Here is a 19347-nt window from a genome sequence, read left to right on the forward strand (position 1 = left end):
AGGTATCTTTCTGTAAAGTAAGAATTAGGGGGGGAAATGCATTCATTTGCTTGCTAGTTTGGGCAAGCAATTTTCAAATCATGCATCAAATCTAGATATCTTGAATCAGATCATTAATCCATCTTGCCAAGTACTGGCTTCTCAGATAGGTAGCAACTCTCCAAGGCAGTGAGCTAAGCTTGCAAGAACTAACTCTGAACAGTACAGTCAGCTGACTTGCCCCCTTGCCCTTTGTCCTCTTCTATGTCATAGACCTTCAGGAATCTGAGGAGAATCTCCCCTTTCAGTTCTCTCATCTTCAGGCTAAACACACTGGCTGCATTCGCACATAACAAGAAACCGGAGGTGAAGTGACATCTGGTTTCAGAAACTGTATGTCTATATGCAGGCAACCACAATTTCGTGAAAAAATGGACCTGCGGTTTCCCTCCCCAGACTCCAATTTGTAACTTCGGTCTGAATTAAATTTTGCTGCCTGTACCTCCTGTTTTGCAGTGCCAGCGTTACATTTGAATGCTGACACTGCAGTTCCCCCACTCTGCAACCGGAGTTGATGGAGGAAGCTCCTCACTCGCTCCAGCTGCCGGGGCTGTCCATTAAAGAAGGAAACTCTGGCGGCCAGTTCCCCCTCCTCTCTGCAGTCAGCGAGGCTGCATAGAGGGAGCTTTCCATTTCATCCAAATGCGGATGGGAGAGCAAGGGAGGGGGTCCACTGGACCCATGAATGGTTCCACGTTCTGTCTGAAGGCAGCCATTCAGTTTCTTCAACCTTTCCTCATAGGATTTGTTTTCCAGACCTCTGACCATCTGTGTTGCCCTTATTCAAAAATATCTACACTCGTCTTAAAGTGCAGGGCCCAGAACTAGACACACTACTCCAGCTAAAGTTTGACTAGTATGGTATAAAAGGTATACAGTAGAACTATTTCTTATTGTGACTTGGAGATTGTGATTCTATTAATGTAGCCTAAAGGCTAAATGCATTAACCTTTTTCCAGCTCCGTCACACTGCAGTTTATGATTGACTTCAGCCTCAAGATTCTTTTCTCATGTGCTACAGTTACATCGGGTACCCCTCATCATTTACCTGTGCATTTTAAAAATTTTTTGGCTTAAATGCAGAACTTTGCATTTGTCACTGTTGAATTTCATTTTGTTATTTTCAGCCCAGTTATCAAGGTCATTTTGAATTTTATTCTTGTTCTTCTAAAGTGTAGCTATCCTTCTCGATTTTATGTCATCAGCAATTTCCCCTTCACTCCTCCTTTTAAGTTACTGATGAAAAGGTACTGATCCTAGGACAGGGTTCTGTGTCATTCCATTCCAATTAATGTTTTAATGGTTGTGTTTTTAGATTGTGAACCACCCAGGGACTTGTATATGAGGCAGTATAAAAATGCGTTGGTTAAACAAACAAACAAACCTCCAGTTTGACAAGAAGCCATTGATGAGCAATTTTTAGTATGGTTTTTCAACAAATATGAATCCACCTAATGCAGTGTTCTTCATTGTAAGACCCAAAGGCCACTGGTGGCACCCATCAACCCTAAGTGTGGCCCCCTGGCTATTATTTATTGGACCAATGTGAAGCTTCAGCCAAAGCTGAATACTCTGCACAGTCCCCAGGCACCTTGTGGAGGTGACCATTCCTACTGTGTAATGCCTAGTGCCTAGGGCACTAGGGGGTTCCTTTAAGGGAAACGGAACCCTTTGAGCACCTGTACCATTTTGGAAGGTGTGCACAGAGTGCTGGGAAGTGTAGCCCTCCCCAGTGCTTTTCTCCTAGAGCTCTTAAGAGAGGGCCCTGTCTCTCTTAAAGGACTGTCCTGGTATGAATGTGCAAACTGGTTCGGGGATTCAGGGGTTCGGTTCAATGGTTTGGGGTCGAACCGAACCCTCCTGGTTCCGTTCGGACCGGGACTGTACTCCCCCCACCAGTTCATGATTTTTTTTAATTTAAAAAGGTATTTATTACCTCTAGCTCCTTCAGGGGGCTTCCCAAAGGCTGCGGGAGGAAGAGGTCCACAAAGAGGTCCCTCCTGCCGCTGGCCTTGTTTATCACCGTCGCAGCCCATTTTAAGTCTTTTTTTCGGCCCGTTCGGGCCTCAGTAAGCTGGCGCCATGGCCACTTTCCCTGCGGCCACGCATGTGCAAATGGCCTCTGTGAGGCCTGGCATTGTCCAGGGCCTCTGAGGCCATTGGTCGTTGCACCAAACTGGCCCCTACTTGAAAAATAGTAAAGATCAATGACCTAATGGTATTATCATCTATCCCACTTTTGACCCATTTGCTAACCAAAATATAACGGGAAACTCAGTCAAATGCTTTGCTCAAAACAAGCTAGACCTGCCTCTGCTTATGTCTTTTACATTTTAAAAAGATATAAACTTTGTACTTTGGTCCTTACAGTCCAATTAGGCTTACTGACCCTGTATTTGCATATTACTAGCTATAATGTTGTCAAAGGCATTGATAAAACTGGCTAGGGTAAACATTCAATTAGCAACCATAGGAGTGAATAAATTATAAGTGGTTATTAGTTTAACCTAGCAATTAATCCTCTAAGAAACTGATGTACAACATCTTCAGAAATTTTACCTCTTGGGAAAAAAAATCTCTTCAGGGCAGCTTGTCAAGCACTCAGTGACCCTAACATTATATGGATATCTGTAGTAATAATAGCAGCATCCGCAGCTCAGATAGATGCTCCTTGGGCTTTAGAGTGGTGATTCAAATTATAGTTTCTGTGGTTAAGGGTGAGAATCCTCCAATTCCTCTGAATATGATGAAAGGTGAAATTCCAAGAGAGCAGGGGCATAACTATAATAGGGCAAGGGGAGACAGTTGTCTGGGGACCCACTGCCTTGGGGGCCCCCCCAGAGGCAAGTCACATGACTGACTCCCCCAGCCGCGCACCCGCCCGGCTTCCTTCACTTGTATTCATCCTCCAAAACTGATGTGAGTGTTAAGATCTGGAGCTACCAGAACAGCATGTCTTTCTCTAGTACCAAATTTCACGATGCTTTTTGTTACCACTTTCAGCCTCATTTAAGATTTCTTTACTTCATGAGCTGAGATTCGGTGAGGGGGGCGCATTTTAAAATCTTGTCTCTGGGCCCACTCCAACCTTGCTACGCCCCTGCGAGAGAGAGTGTGCAAATGGATTAACCGAGTACAATCACCCTAAGCAAAAGTGGCTATGAATCCATATAGTTCAGGAATAAAATGAATTAACAGTGGCTTTGCTTAACTTTTTTGTTTCTCAGATTTTGATATGTAGGCTTCAGTCTACCCACCTACCTGGGCAAGTTTGAATGTTACACTTGGATATCTGAGAGTTGTCTCCAGGGCAAGGACGTCCACTATTAGATGGAGATGGATTATTACACAGACGTGATCGGGTCTGCTCGCCTCCTCCACAAGAAGCAGAACACGTGCTCCATGGCTGCCATGAACTCCAATTTCCATCCACTGTAAACCAGTACAGAATGTTGAAACAAGAACTAACGGTGTTTCGAGGATACTTATGTCGATACTTAACAGGATATGCAAATTGAAAAGTGTGTTACTGTGGGGGTAAAACTGGAATCCGACTTGCAACAACAAACAGGAGAGGAGGATGGGTGTGGGAGGGGCAGCAGCTGAGTACCGCCCTTCAAGGGTCTCCAGGGGAGGATACCCCTAGTCACACATTCAGCTATTGCTCACTATGAAATAATAAGCGGCACAGCACTTAGTAGTTGTTTGCAAGGAGCCAAACAATAAGTAACAGCAGCAGACCCATTCTTTAAAACGTGGGTCTACACAGTTGTATCTAAACAAGGTCTAAACATATAATTCATAGTGCCAAAGAGGCAGGCAAGGGGATGATGCTGAACCCCTTCCCCTCTTACCCACAATCTGCCCCTCAAAGTCCACATTTTAAATTGATCAAGCTGTTGGTTGTACTTATGAACAAGCAAAGAACAGCTCCTTTGAAAAGGTGTGGCATCTTTATACTATTTTTTAAAGTAACAACTTACATCTTTTGGATTCTTAATCAGTTCAGTACTTTAGAGAAATCTGGTTTATTCCTTTGCAAGTACATATTAGGGCTGTACATCATGTTTGGTCTGACAGGCATGTTGGACCCAATATGCACTCTGTTGGACATTAGCAGAAGGAGTTCCACCATGACAGGACCCGATAGTCAAAACTCCGATTAAAATCCCTTCTGTCACTGTGGAACTCCATTGGAGTTCCGACATGGCTATTGGACCTCCTCCTTGCCTTTCAACACGGTTGTTTCCCTTTAACTTTTAAATCCCAACCATGCCGAAAGACCAGCCACTTTTCAGCTGGCTGCACTCCTCAGTAGGTAATTCCTATTAAAGGCAGCAGCCAGCCCAAAAGCGGGTTGCATGCACAGGCCTTATATATATATATGTAGTAGCTACATGTGTATCAAGGTAACTCACCTGGACATAGCACTGTATTACACCTCTGTATCTGTGTATCAGCTCCTGCACAGGCTCTTCCTCCGTTGAGTGGACGAGGATTATCACAAGTCCGGTATCTCCTCATCTGGCCACTGTTACATGTTTGACTGCAAGATCCCCAGTTGCTCCAAGGCCCCCAGTTACCATGCACTGGAAACAATATTTTCAAATGAGTAATATTTAAATTTAAAGGGACAGGAGACAGTCTACAGTCCCATGGAGTTAATTGTGCCTAATACTGAAAGAATGTTTGTGCATGTTAGATGTGCATGTCTTGTTAGAGGTTGTTGATTTTTACCCATAATAGGTAAAACAGCAGAGCACTAAGGAATGAGCACACCCTCCAGTTACAGAGTAGGTAGCAGAGGATGGTTTGGATATTGCAGCTGTTTAGAGAAAACACATGGAGATCCTTGTATGACTAAACACTAAATATTTATTGGTTAAATACACTTAGATAGGAAAGACCTATCTCTAATCTAAAGGACTACATAGTGGATAGGTAAGGAGAGAGAGAGATGTTTCCATCTGCTCTCTAGGAGGAAAGGAAGGATTGTGACGCAGCACAGGAAGTGCTGCAGAGTCAGTTCAGGGGTCATAGAGTAGGGACAGACAGGGAGACCCTGACTGACTGTCTCTACTCCCAATGCCCCTAGTGGTCATTAGGACAGTTGGTGCAAAAGTTCGATGCACTGGAAGTTCATCTCCAACAAGTCTTGCAGAAGATGCTGGCTCTGAGAAGATTGGACAAGAGTTCTTAATTGGATGCCTATTCAAAAGCACTTTACATCAGAAGTGGATTTTTTTCATGCTGCATTTGGAACATGGTCCTCTTTTGCAGCTTAAGCAAGATTTTGTATACGGACTGCCCTGTGTCAACTGTTAATCTTTTTTATTATTATTTTGGTATCTTGCTGGCTGCATCCTTTTAGGGCTGTGATACGGACAGAATTTGCAGTGAGAGGCGGATGGAGTTCTGTGAGTTGAGGGTGACCACTGGAAAGAAAATGCTTTAATGGACCAGCCTCTCATTTCTGGAAACTGCACAGAGTCCCACTTCCCAAACTTTTCTTTCCAATACACCAGTGTATTTAAAACACCCTATGCAAAAACAGGTATGTCTCAGATGTATATGTTAATGTAATGAAACAACTTTCAATTATATTTTTCTAGTAGATTACATTCTGGAGCTAGGCAGTGGAGATTTTTTTAGAAATTCCCTCCACTCCAAGGCACAGCATGGTGGTTTCCAAGGCCCATTACTTGATCTAGCCTCTGTAGGTCAGCATCAGGAAGAGAGAAAAGTTCTCCATGTTTGTCAATCATTCACAGTCCTTGGTGAACTCCAATTTACCCCAAGGAACCTATTGCAAAGACACTTACTTGGGCAAGGGTCACTGTTGCAAAAGTCAATCTGCACATCGTTTCCTTCACATTTGTGTCCACCATACTGTGGTGGTGGATCTGAACAGTCTCTTGTTCTTTGTCTGGTACCACCTCCACAGGACATGGTACAGGCACTCCAGCTGGACCAGGAAGCCCACTTTCCATTCACTGGTTAAAAATGAGATTTTAAAAAAATTAACAGTCAAATACAGCTCCATTTCTAGCAATGAAACACTAGTTTTGATTGCACTCCATAAAACCAGATAGAACTCCAAGAACTACTGTATGTAGAACAGAGCAGAATTTAAGGGTCAAACTGCATATGACAGGGACATCATTCATGTCCTGTGCATTCACATGTAAAGTCTTACCTTAATAGTAACAGGTGCTCATGGGAGATGGGCACTGAACTCTCCCCTTTATTGCATCTTAGTTTCCCACCAGTTGATGCTCCAAGCCTTTTTCTCCCTTTCTGGCTCTTATACCAGAAGTGAGTTGAGGAAGAAAAATTCCTGGAGCAATGAAGTCACAGGAGGAAAATCACAGAAGTGGGAGGGTTCAATGTGCCTCTCCTACATGCTCTCCTATCCCCCCTCCCCGCCACCCCCAAACATATATGTGAATGGAGCAGGCTGTAGTTTTCATGTTTCAAAACCTTGATTCTAATCTGCAAAAGTTTATGCTGCAATAAATCTGTTTGCCTTTAAGGTAGAATAAGATTCTGTGTGTGTGGGGGGGGGGCACTAATTGTACTAGGTAGAATAATTAATAATAAATGGGAAACCTCCTTATTCCTAAACCAAAACAAACCTTTTTTTAAGTATGAAGGAGAATGATGAGGTGGCATTTCATAAAAACATAGAGGCTCAGTTCAGATGCAAAGGGGAACTGTGGTTTTCCTCCATAAAAGAGATTTGGAAAGCTGCAGGATCTTCCCTCCCCTCTCCCCCCAACCCCAACTGCACACAAGAAGAGAGGAATGTATCCGGAACTGAAATCACCATTTGATCCAGGCTTATTTTCCCCTAACCTTGATTTGAAGTAAACCAGGGGTTATTTATTTTTATTTTATTTTTACATTTCTATACCGCCCAGTAAACCATGGATTCCCATCACATCTGAACTGGGCTAGAGAGTGATTCACTGGCACTTGCAACCGTCCTTTGAATGTGGCTCTTTGTACATGGCTCTGATGGGGAGTCTGTGTCGATATTTAGGTTAAGAAGCGGATATAACAGGAGACTGGATTGCCCCATATAATCTGGCACATTGCCTGAGAAAATAATTTGGTGTCACAAGAACCTCTGCTCACAATTGTACAATTTTTAGCTCACTATAGCCTGGATGGTACTATTTTGCTATACTACTTACCTTCATTTTAGGGGAAAAAATTTCTTATGAGGAGTAGTAAACTTGTGGCAACTTAAATTTTTTTAGAAATCACTGTTGAAACCAGTTCTTATTAGGACAGCCTAGGCTGTTTAACTATTTATTTTATTATTTATTTATTTGATTGGCTCAGGGTGGTTTACAATTAAAACTAACCACTAAAACAGTAAAGAGCTAAAACAAATTAAAACAACATAACAACAATTAACAATTTAAAAACATTTTAAAACAACAGCTAAACAATTACTGTGATTAAAAGCCCTGAAATCGGGTTAGAATATTAAAACTGATTTAAAAACCGTGGAAAGCCAGGCCAAACAAATACGTTTTAAGGGCTCTCCTGAAGGCTAATAGAGAATTCAAACTGTGGATTTCCACAGGGAGTGCATTCCACAGCCCCGGAGCAGCCATAGAGAAGGCCCACCTCTAAGTCGCCACCGGACGAGCTGGTGATAACTGGAGATGAACCTCCTCAGATGACCTTAATGTGCGGTGGGGATCACGCAGAAGAAGGTGCTCTCTAAGGTAACTCGGGCATAAGCCGTTCAGGGCTTTAAAGGTAATAACCAGCACTTGGTATTTTGCCCGGAAACATATCAGCAACCAGTGCAATTGTTTCAAAATAGGCGTAATATGGTCTCTCTGGGTTACCCCAGAGACCAATCTGGCTGCCGCATTCTGAACTAATTGAAGTTTCCGAACTACATACAAAGGCAGCCCCACATAGAGCGCATTGCCATAGTCAAGCCGGGAGGTTACCAGCTGGTGCACCATTGTTTTGAGGTCATCCTCCTCAAGGAATGGGCGCAGCTGTCAAATCAGCTGAAGCTGGTAAAAAGCACTCCTGGACATTGCCTCCACCTGAGATACCTGCTCCTTCTGGGGAGTGTAACCTCATCCAGCACAGGAAGATCTAACTCACCCCTCAGATTCTGAGCCCCCACAATGAGCACCTCTGTCTTACTTGGATTCAGCTTCAATTTGTTCTCCCTCATCCAGCCCATTACTGCCTATAGGCAGGCATTTAGAGAATGAGTGCCATTTCCTGAAGGTGAAAAGGAGAAGTAGATTTGAGTGTCATCAGCATACTGATAACACCCAGCACCAAATCTCCTGATGACCTCACCCAGCAGTTTCATGTAGATATTGAAAAGCATTGGTGACAGAATGGAGCCCTGAGGGACTCCATATAACAGCTCCTGCTTTGAGGAGCAGCTGTCACCAAGCTCCACCACCTGGGATCTACCTGAGAGATAGGAACGGAACCACTGCAGAGCAGTGCCCCCTATCCCCAACTCCCCCAGGCGACCCAGAAGGATACCATGGTCGATGGTATCGAACGCTGCCGAGAGATCCAAGAGGACCAACAGAGTCAAACTCCCTCTGTTGATTCCCCGGTAAAGGTCATCCATCAGGCCGACCAAGGCTGTCTCAACCCCATAGCCCGTTCTAAAGCCAGTTTGAAATGGGTCTAGATAATCAGTTTCCTCCAAAACCACCTGGAGCTGATTAGCCACCACCTTCTCAATTACCTTGCCCAGCCAGGGGAGATTAGAGATTGGCATATAACTATCCATCGCTGAGGGATCCAGGGAAGGCTTCTTAAGAAGAGATCTAACTATTGCCTCCTTCAAACAGGGAGGCACCCTCCTCTCCCTCAGCGATGCATTTATGATATTGACTAGGCTATCTCCAACAATCTCTCTGCTAGACCGAAGCAGCCAGGTTGGGCAAGGATCTAGAGAACAAGTGGTAGGCCGCACCACTCCAAGCAGCTTGTCCACGTCATCAGGAGTTACAGTTTATTGGGTGGAAATACTGATAGACATCAAAGGACGAAGTTCCCAAAGCTCTGGAGGAACTGATAAGGAAGACTTCTCTCACGAGTTCTTACTTTTCATATCAGATGCAAGGGCATCAAGTATCTGTGCATCAAGTATCTGGTTTTAGGAGGTGTGATGGAACACAGGGAATAAGTTAATCCCAGAGGTATGTAGGTTTGAAACTATGATATCAGTTAGGCTGGGCAGGGCTTCCAATGATCGGAGGTGAAGCATTTTTGCCCAACATGTTTTCAAGGAAACTACTCTCCTTCCCCAAACCCAAATCTCCATGATTTCCCTTCATTCCCCTGTTGCCGTCCCTTCTTTAAATGTCTTTACATTGCATTAACTTTTAAAGAATTCTGAATCTGAGTTTTCTTGGGCACATGAATTATTCACTCTATTTGTAAATTACCTGGACAGTCTCTCTCACTGCAGACTTGCATCTGAGCATCAGGCCCCTCACAGTCAGGCCCATCAAATGATGGAGGGGGGTTATTGCAAAGTCTTACTCTAGTATGAGTACCTTTGCCACATGTCTCACTGCAAGGTCCCCATGGCAGCCAAGAACCCCAGGCACCATTCACTAGAAGACAGAGTTTCAAGTTTAGTCGGAACTTTTGTTTCCTTTAAAAACAAACATACAAAAAAAAACCCACCCGAAATTCCTGCATCTATGCATTTCTAAAATAATAATTGGGAAAACATACAGGCATTGTAATCAATAGCCTAAAAACTGGCAAATTTGTTTTCTCTGAAATTTATCACTGTTTATTTGATAAATCGTAGAGAAAACAAATCTCTCTCTCATCCAGTTACATCCCGTCCGGATAGATTGCCTCTCCCATCCAGTTACATCCCATCCAGTTAGATCATCTCAGATGGCCCTTCTGTCGGGTCCTGATTTCCGAGTTGTTTGGGGCTCTAGGACCCGTGAAAGGGCCTTTTCGGTTGCTGCCCTGCTCCTTTGGAACTCTCTCCCTCTACAGATCTGGCTAGCCCCTTCCTTACCGATCTTCAAATCGCTACTGAAGACTTTTCTTTTTCGCCAGGCTTTTGCCCTGTAGTTTGTTTTTCTGGTCTTTGGTAGTTACTTTAGTTTTTTAAAAATAATTTCAAATTATTAATGTAATGTAATTTTTAATGTTGCCTGTTTGCATGTTGTTGTGCACTGCCCGGAGTCTTTGGAGTGGGCGGTATATCAAATGTCTCTAATAAAACAAACAAACAAATAAATAAATATATTCATTTATTTATTACACTTCTGTACCGCCCCATCCAAAGGCTCTGGGAGGTGCACAACAGGTAAAATACTACAATTAGATCTTAAAGAAAAGCCTCTAGGTTCCAAAAAGTATTGACAATAAAACTTTCCCCCCTTTAAAACACACCCTTTGCATTACCTTTCTTTGCATGTTGTCTTCCCACAAATTAAATGCTATGAATACAACCATCGACTCTGCTTTAGAAGCACATTTAAAAACAGCATCTGACTAGCCATTTCCTTTCTGAGACCCTTAAAAGATTACTTCCTCACACCACAAAGACCTGGAACAACACTGATCCTGTCAGATTTATGTCCATGCCTTCTTATTTAAAAATCACTGAAGTCATTTGTAATGACACTAGGTTGAAGGGATAGGGAACTTGAAACTTACACTGGCTGATAAACAGTTCTGCAAAAAGCCAAAGAGGTATTTCTGTTCTTATGGCAGGTAGCAGCGAGTGGAGGGCTTAAGGCACCTGAAGAATACCAGCTCCCCACCCCCATTGTCAATGCAGATGCAAGAAGCACATATGGAAAATAGGCCCTTGGCGAAATCAGACTTTCTAACTGGATGGGTGGGTGTGGCTGGAGCCCTGAACTATTAGCCTCCATCACATCCTCTACACAGTCATCCCAAAAATCTAGTTGCTGACCAGGGACTTGTAATAATGGAGGGATTACTGGGACAACAGCAGAGGCTGAATATAGATGAAACAAACGATAAGAGAAAGTACTAGCTGAGAATTATGGAAGAGAACATGTTTTTTTGCCATCCCTGTTACAGGCTCTCTTTTATGGACTTGGAAGAGTCACTATTTCTCTCTCTGTATGTACCAGCTGATTTCCCCCCAGAAACTAAGAATGGTAAACATTTAGCCTTTGGACTTGGTTTTTGTACTTGGGATAGAGCAAGCAATCAAGCTTTACGATGGGTCCTAATTAAGAAAAGATGGAGAAGCAACACTCCAGAGACAAAAAATAAACCTCACGCGTGCCACCGACAACTCCTCTGTATTCTCACCTGGGCAAGGTCTGAAGTTGCACATGACTGACTCCACAGCACTGCCCTCACATGGCCTTCCGCCATGTTGAGCTGGAGGACTGCTACAAGTTCTGGTTCTTGTCTTGTTGCCTTGCCCACAGGTTTTAGAGCACTCTTCCCAGGATGCCCACTCAGACCAGTTGCCATCCACTAAAAAGTAGTATTATATATAGGTTATTCAACATACATTGCATTGCATAATCTATAATTAGGGATGGGCACAAACTGCGATTCAAGCACTTTTGGGGCAGGGAGACCAGGAATTTTAAGAAAAAGAGCAGGTCTTTACATGCTTTCTGCCATCCCATGCAGCTTCCTGCTGGGGCGGCACGCGTCCCAATAACGACCACACAGTGCCAGTACATAATTGGTGTGCATGCACGGATGCCATGTGTATTCTGGTGTCACATGGGAGTTATTGGGATGTGCGCCATCCCAGCAGGAAGACTGCTGAAAGTGTGCTGAAACTCTGAAGACTGGGCAGGAACTTCAATTGGTTTGAAATGCTACTGCCAGACTACTTGTGGCAGCTAATCAATAGAAGTATATAATTCTTATTTTGCTTTCAGGTCCAATTCATAGTGCTGGTTTTGGCTTTTCAAGCCCTTTATAGACGGAGACCAAGTCACCTTAAGAACTCCTACCCAGCCTCTGAGATGTGCAACTGAGGCCCACCACTCAGGCACCTGGCAAGCACTTGGGATAAGGACTTTTCAGTGGTGGCCCCACAACCTGGAAACTCCTTTCCTAGAGAGATTTGAGGACCCCTTTCACTTGCTGTTTTAAAGAAACTAAAGACCTTTCTATTTCACAAGACTTTCTCACTTAAAATATATATATTTAGATGTTTATGCTTTAGCTGTCAGATTTGTGATTTTATTGATATCAGTTTTGAATTTCATGGTACTGTTTTGTCATTATTGTTTATTGGACTTTATTTACAAGCCACTTAGAGTTTTTGTGAAAAGTAAAGTAGATGTTTATTAAATAATAAATACATAGTTATTTCTGTGTACTATTTGAGATTTAGCCTCTCCTGTTGTATCTTCATATATTGCATGGAAGTGGGGAAAGAAACAATACCAGTGACCCCTGCTCTTTCCCCTGCTCTTGCTGTATTGTGTGAAATGCTATTCCTGAATCTCACTTATAGAGTTCATCTATAATATATGAAGCTGAACTCACCTGCAGTCAACTTTAGATATTAGCAAGAACGGGGGAAATGATGTGCAAATCATTCATGCTTCTTTCCTTGGTAAATAATTTAACACATATGAATTGCTTTGTTTGATCAACAGAGGCCACCCAGAAGCCCCTGGGAAGCTCACAAGCACTTATGATGGAGATAACAGGCCTTGTTTTCCCATAACATCTGGTAATCAAAAGTATACTGACTTGGAGCATGGAACTTCCACTTTTCGTTATTATAGTTTAAACATTGATAGACCTCTGCTTTGTGCATTTGTCTAAATCTCTAATAGAGTGTGTCCCATGGAATACTGTGGTTCCTCAGAACTTTGTCAGGGATTAGTTGATGAGAAGATGAGGAATGGCAGACAAACTTCTCTGAAGACAGTTTGTCTACCAACAATGTTCTTCTACTGCAACAGATAAGTGCTGGGTGTATTCAAGGATGCTTTCCCAGGTTATATGAGGAAATGGCCAAGAGTGAGCCTGGTCAGTTGCTATCTCTATGCATGACAGTGATGTAAAAAGGGTTCCAGGAAGGTAGGAAATGTGAAAATGACGGATTTTATGTAACACATGGTCATCTATGAATAGCCAGAAGACCAACAAAAGTCAATGGTGTTAAAATAAACCACAGTGGTATTGGATTATTTTAACAACAGGTTTCCTTTAATTAGAGCTTACATAAACAGAAGAAACTTTTGGATTGTGGATAGACAATGTTGGCACATGTACCAAAACTGAATGGCATGCCATGCCAGATCCTTGATGAGATTTACCTGGGCACAATTTGTTCTGACAGCTGCGTATTTCGGAATCAGGCTCCATACACCGTCGTCCGCCATTTGCAGGGAGAGGATTATTGCACAAACGGATCCTCTTTTGAACGCCTTGACCACATGTTACACTACATGGCTGCCAATCAAGCCATTCAGAAAATCCACCATGCACTGGAGCAGAACAATTGCATTTATTTTAGTCATTATTCATCAATAATGCATTTGCATGTTGGGCAGCCTCCAGACTAACACTGCCCTTGAGTAAAAATGTTTTGCTCTTGCAAAGTGGGGGGGGGGGTATTTTTGCTAATCCCATCTCTCCCTCTGCTACCCTTGATGTGCTCTGTAAATATTTATTTATTTATTTATTTATTTATTTATTTAACATATATGTCTACCGCCCAAAAAGCAAGTCTCCAAATATGTCACCAATGGCTGAAGGACCCTTATTGCATGAGCAAATTGTTCTTACACAAGGGCAGCATTAGGCTGGATGTTGCCCATCATTTCTTTTTGCCTTTAAAAAAGAAGCAGTGATGCATTGAACTTTTTAAAAATGGAGATTGCCTCAGCAGTTGGTCCTTCAGACCCTCAACTGGTTTACAACATGACACAAGTAGTACAGGACTGCTTTTCCTTAGCTGTTCCTGTTGGAAAGGAGAGAGAGAGAGAGAGAGTGTCCTCCAAGGTAAAAGCTGAAAATAGCTAATTGGTTTGAAGATACTTTATATCATTCTGTCTGCAAAGCACACAGGTTTGAGCAGGGTTCATTAATGGATGCTCTGACCATCATGTATGATGGTCTCAACAGCTTATGGGATGACTGAGATACACATTTAACAATGGATAATACTTGGACTGCATATGAATAGGTGGAATTCATGTAATTTCCTCTTGTCGCCATACTATGTCTAGGTCAATATTTCACAGACTTCTGAGAGCTGAGCACACTTATTTTCTTAATTAAACCTGGAGGCACACTTCTCTCTTACAACTTTTATTTTAAAAATAATTCTATAGTGTGGAAGAGTGCTCTTCAAGAAATCCACTATACACATTGGTTGAATTGTGTATAGTGGTGGCTCTCTTGTGTTTATCAGGGGAAGAAGGATTGCATTTATTCATACCAGCATAACATCTTTCACAGTCTGCTGGTGTGTCCCTTGTGTTTCTTTTGAAATTGTGAGCCCCTTTGGGACAGGGAATGGTTTTTTTCTTTTGCCATGTAAACCACTTTAAGAACTCTTGTTGTTGAAAAGTGCTGTATAAACATTCTTTCAACAAACAAACAAAGTTCTAGAGAATGAACTTCATTGGCCTATTTCTTTATAGGCAAAGGAGCATGGAAAAGCATACAAGCTTTTGAAATACACAGAGCTCTTCACTGGGCAGAATGAAACGTTAGTGCTCAGCACTCACCTTGGACAATGAATGGCACTTTGACTAGCACTGAACCCATTAGGTTTCTAGCCACACATTCATATTCAGAGGTATCCCCTTTTTGTGCAACTGCAATTCGCAAGGAGCCATTAGTGAAAACGGTCATTCGGTCCTGATTAAAAAGAGGCCAGCCTTGGCGAGACCATTCAATAGTTGGGGGAGGTTCTCCTTCTGCTTGACAGTTCAGCACTGCTGTGGCCCCAGCATCAACAATAGTCTCCACTGGTTCAGTAACAATAACAGGTGCATCTAAGATAAACAAAATGTTCCCCATTTACTAACTTTTGCAATATATCCCTGAGAGGAAAGGCCCTCTCTCCCACTGTGGTATGTCTCTTAGTACAACCTCAGAGATTTGTTTCAAGAAAGAACTGGAAAAAGCTACAGAGTTTATGACAGGAATAATCTAAGTCTCTATTCCCACTTCTTGGAGTAACACTTATAAGTCAAAGGACCTTTTGTTATGTCAAAAGCAATTGCTTTTGAAAGAGACTGCAGGGAAAAAGAAGCAAGTATAGGAAAGCTTAAGCACCTGAACCCACATTATGAGAAACGGGATTAGGAGTCCAGGTTTGCCAGCATAAAGTGTGCTTCCAGAAGTTACTGGCAAATCACCATTGCTTCATTTAACTTAACTTACTGTGGAGAGTCAAACACACTACCTTTCTCATGGGAAAAAGAAACATGAACATAACAATTAAGTCCTGCTTCAATCCAAAAATGTTTGCATCAGGGCTGCTTAACTCTGGCCCTCCAGCTGTCTTTAGACTACAGCTCCCATCATCCCCAGCTACAGTGGCCACTGGTTGGAGATAATGGGAGTTGTAGGCCAACATCTGCAAGAGGGCCAAAATTGAGCAGCCCTGGCATTATCAAGAGCAGAATTTAGCACTATCAAGATAAAAATCCTTTTGTGGCTTACGCTGTAGTGTTAGAGTCACACGGTGTTCCACGACACCAGCATCATTTGTAGCTATGCATGTATATTCTGCAGCATCTTCATTCTGAAAAAAAAAAAAAAGCATGTTGCCAGGTGAGTGATCAGTCCAGAATTAACTGTTGGTTTACACTGCATTAAGGCAAACAGGGCTTAAAAATAGTACACTCTCTTTCTATAGGAACTAGAGGGTATTCACTATACTGCAAGAAATTCTACAGAAATGTTTTCTATGGTGGCAGGGAAGTACGCCATGATATACCAGGTAACAGGTGAGATAGCAGCCAGAGAGGTTAGAAAGGACTTCACAATATGGAGAAATATGTCTCCATGTTGCTTAAGAATGCCCTTTTCAGGATAGCACATTATTATAAATGTGTTAAAAAATGTACCAAAAAGACATGTAATAGATAAAAAGAGACATTGTATCACTTACTAGAAATAAAAATAAGTCATAGCCACTTGGGTTGTTGTGGGCATAAACGGAATAGCCCTATGTATGTTCCCCTGAGCGCCTTAGGAGATGTCCCGTGCTAACAATGTCCTGTGCTAACTAGGCAACGAGGGACAAGGCAATGAGTCTCTAATATTTAGTAGGGGAAGAGCAACTGGGGCCTATTCAACCCCAGCACAGCATTCCTCCAGTGGCTGTTGCTGGTGTCTCCCTTGTGTTTCTTCTTAGACTGTGAGCCCTTTGGAAACAGAGAAAAACAGGTTGCTTACCTGTAACTTATTATCTGGATGTGATCCATTGTCAGTCATGAGAAATGGGTTACTGCACTTGTGCAGGGACCTTCTGGATAAATTAATTAGCTCCTCTCTGGCACCCCTCCCTGCTGAGCATGTGCTCAGTGCCTTCTTTTACCTGGCAGTCGAGTGTCATTTTTATTCAGTTTCTTGCAGAGCGCCTGATGCTCAGATGATCCTTGAAGTGTCCAATCAACTGTCCATACAGGTAAGTCATCTTCCAGTTTTACAATTCTGTAGCATTGTAAACTCACAATTTGTAGGTCAAAAAAACATAGTCAACTCCAATCGAATAAAGCTTTCTTTTCTAATCACTGAAGAGCAAGAACCCGAAGGTCTCAAAGCATCAGCGATCGAAAAAAAACTGAATCAAAACGGTGCCTGACTGCCAGGTAAAGGAAGGCATTGAGCACGTGCACAGCAGGGAGGGGTGCCATAGAGGAGCTAGTCATCCATCCGGAAGGTCCCTGCACAAGTGCAGTAACCCATTTCTCATGACTGACAATGGATCACTTCCTGATCCAGATGATGATGAGGAGGAGGAGGAGGAGAAGGAGCATGAGGAGCAGGAGGAGCAAACTGCTTTGAGAGTTTTAGTTGAAAAGTGGTATTTAAGTAGTAGTAGCATTAGTAGTAAATCTTGTAGAATTACTTAATTCAATCATTGCACACATGCTGCATCAGTAAATATTTGAATAATGACTCACTACTGTGCCATAGATAGCCAGGGATCCATTTCTGAGTTGTCTGATTCGTTTGCTGATCTGAATGCCTACACCTTTTTTGCTCCACTGGATTGTAGGAGGTGGGTCTCCTCTGACTTCACAGTTAAGAACAGCATTGCCACCCAAGGGCTCAATCCGACTGGAATGATAATCCCCCATGAAGACTGGAGGCTCTGGGGAAAATTAGGTTAACTAACTACAGAGAAAATAAGAGTTGGAGCAAAAACTGAAGCATATATATATATAATGCAACATGAATTCAAAGTATTAAATGCAGATACCAACATATGAAATCAGAACATGGAAAGAAAAATAATTTTACAAAATCACATCTTAAATCCCAGGTTTTATCAAGAAATTGCTGTTTCAGCATGAATTTTAAACACTGCTTGATCAGGGTCTAGTGCCCATGTTTGGAAACAAAGCTAGTTTTGTGAATGTTTAGGAGCCTGCGCTATTTCTGAATTTGATCATTTTGAATGTTGAAGTCACTGAACAAAATTTATGTGAAATCTTGTTTCAGCACTAATCTGAACAAGATTTTCACTTCCAGCTGTTGATAGGAGTAAACCATTTTTTCTTTTCATAAGTTGAAAAGTCTATTTTGATTATTTTCTCCTATCATTATTTTCTCCTATGTTTTAGATACAATGTGAAATTAGGAGTCAATAAAATGATTCCCAAACTTACCAGCAATACATACCTTTAACAAACACAAATCCAAGAGCCTTAATAGAACCAACTAGATTTTCTGCTGTACACACATAGGTCCCAGAGTCTTCTTTAGACACTCTTTCAATAACAAGTTCACTCAGTCCATTCGCACCATCGTATTGTGCTGGCAGGCCAAGAAGTGAAGAAAAAGAAGAGAAATCAACCACAAAAAGGCAGTCTCAGAAAGAAATATACCTATTTAGATGTATACATTTTGGATGCTCAGTATCCCATATGCTAATTGATATAGCTTTGTGGTAAAAGGCCACTTGTGAGCATTGCCAATTATACCTTCCTATCTCTTAGGGGTATGCACAAATGGTTTGGCACCAAACCAGTTCATCTTGAACCGGACCGGTTTGGCAGCTTGATCACAGACCAAACAGGGAGATGGTTTAGTCCACGCTAAAGCCGAACCAAGCCCAGTTTGGGTTCACTACCAAATGGGAGGCTAGGTGGGCAGCGAGATTGGTAGTTAAAGCATCTTCTTACCTGCCAAGTGCACTGCCTGTGCCGTCGCTCTCTCCCTGGCGCAGACCATAGTAATAGCAAGTGCAATCCTCCATCTGCATGGAGTCCACACATGTGTGGACTCCATGCAAATGGCCTTTCACGCATGCACAGAGGCTGGAACTGAACCGCGCTGCATGGGCAGTTTGATAAAGGATGGAGAATCGTGCATGCTTTTGCTATGGGATGTTCGGTGGGCGGGGGGGGGCGGTGGCACCAACAGCTGGCTTGTTGGGTAAGACACTTTAACTACCTATCTTGCCGCCCCCACCACCTTCACAAGAGCTAGGACCCCTATGCCTTTACTTGTATTGGAGAGTCCTCACAGTATTCCCCTTTATAAGTATTAGCTGCCAAACCAGTTTGGACAAACAGACAGGTCCGGCTGGTAGGCAGCATGCAATACGCATCAAATTCGATTCAAATTCAAGTCGAACTGCAATTTTGGTTCGTGCATGTCCCTACCAACTCTACTTACACTTAGTTCTCGTTGAGGAGTATTCTTGCTGATTGCTCTGCAACCCATTGCTCTGTCCACGTGTGGGTGGCCTGGAGGAGAGGCACACTCCTGCCTCATGACTTCCAGATGACCCAAACCCATGATTGGGTTAACTTACACAACTTTCAGATGATTGAGCTACTGTGCACTCCAGGAGGGAAGAAAACTCAAGCTGGGTCCCCCAGTATACCACAATGCATCACACGAGCAGCAGAGAGGCAGCCCTCAGTATTGCGGCAGCTCACCTCTGCCTGGCCCTGAAAGCCCAGAACTCTATGATAAACATGGCCAGAGCTGCATTTATTGCAAATCTCACACACAGACGACCACAGAAGACGATAGGGTGAGCTTGGTTGTCCTCCTGCCTCACTTTTAACCTCGGTAGCAAATCTGGGCTACCCTGGGTCGGGGGGGGGGCTTCCT

The 19347-nt window shown here is 42.8% G+C and overlaps 1 protein-coding gene across 13 annotated transcripts in view; it reads right to left on the bottom strand.

The window, feature by feature from the left end:
* Nucleotides 1-19347, bottom strand: part of HMCN1 (hemicentin 1) — a 409401-nt gene that overhangs the window by 27712 nt on the left and 362342 nt on the right. For all 13 annotated transcript variants that reach the window (XR_008305548.1, XR_008305547.1, XR_008305549.1 and 10 more), the window contains 10 exons: nucleotides 17905-18039; nucleotides 17184-17374; nucleotides 15715-15796; nucleotides 14772-15041; nucleotides 13353-13523; nucleotides 11365-11535; nucleotides 9492-9662; nucleotides 5862-6032; nucleotides 4458-4628; nucleotides 3301-3471 (listed from right to left, as the gene is read on the bottom strand). Coding sequence is in view for 9 of the 13 variants with exons in the window: in XM_053242914.1 (XP_053098889.1) it covers nucleotides 3301-3471; nucleotides 4458-4628; nucleotides 5862-6032; nucleotides 9492-9662; nucleotides 11365-11535; nucleotides 13353-13523; nucleotides 14772-15041; nucleotides 15715-15796; nucleotides 17184-17374; nucleotides 17905-18039 (1704 nt within the window). In the remaining 4 variants the exon portion in view is untranslated. The remainder of the gene's footprint in view (nucleotides 1-3300; nucleotides 3472-4457; nucleotides 4629-5861; nucleotides 6033-9491; nucleotides 9663-11364; nucleotides 11536-13352; nucleotides 13524-14771; nucleotides 15042-15714; nucleotides 15797-17183; nucleotides 17375-17904; nucleotides 18040-19347) is intronic.

The sequence above is a fragment of the Hemicordylus capensis genome, chromosome 4, assembly GCF_027244095.1.
Source record: "Hemicordylus capensis ecotype Gifberg chromosome 4, rHemCap1.1.pri, whole genome shotgun sequence".
In the NCBI taxonomy this organism is placed as follows: Eukaryota; Metazoa; Chordata; class Lepidosauria; order Squamata; family Cordylidae; genus Hemicordylus; species Hemicordylus capensis.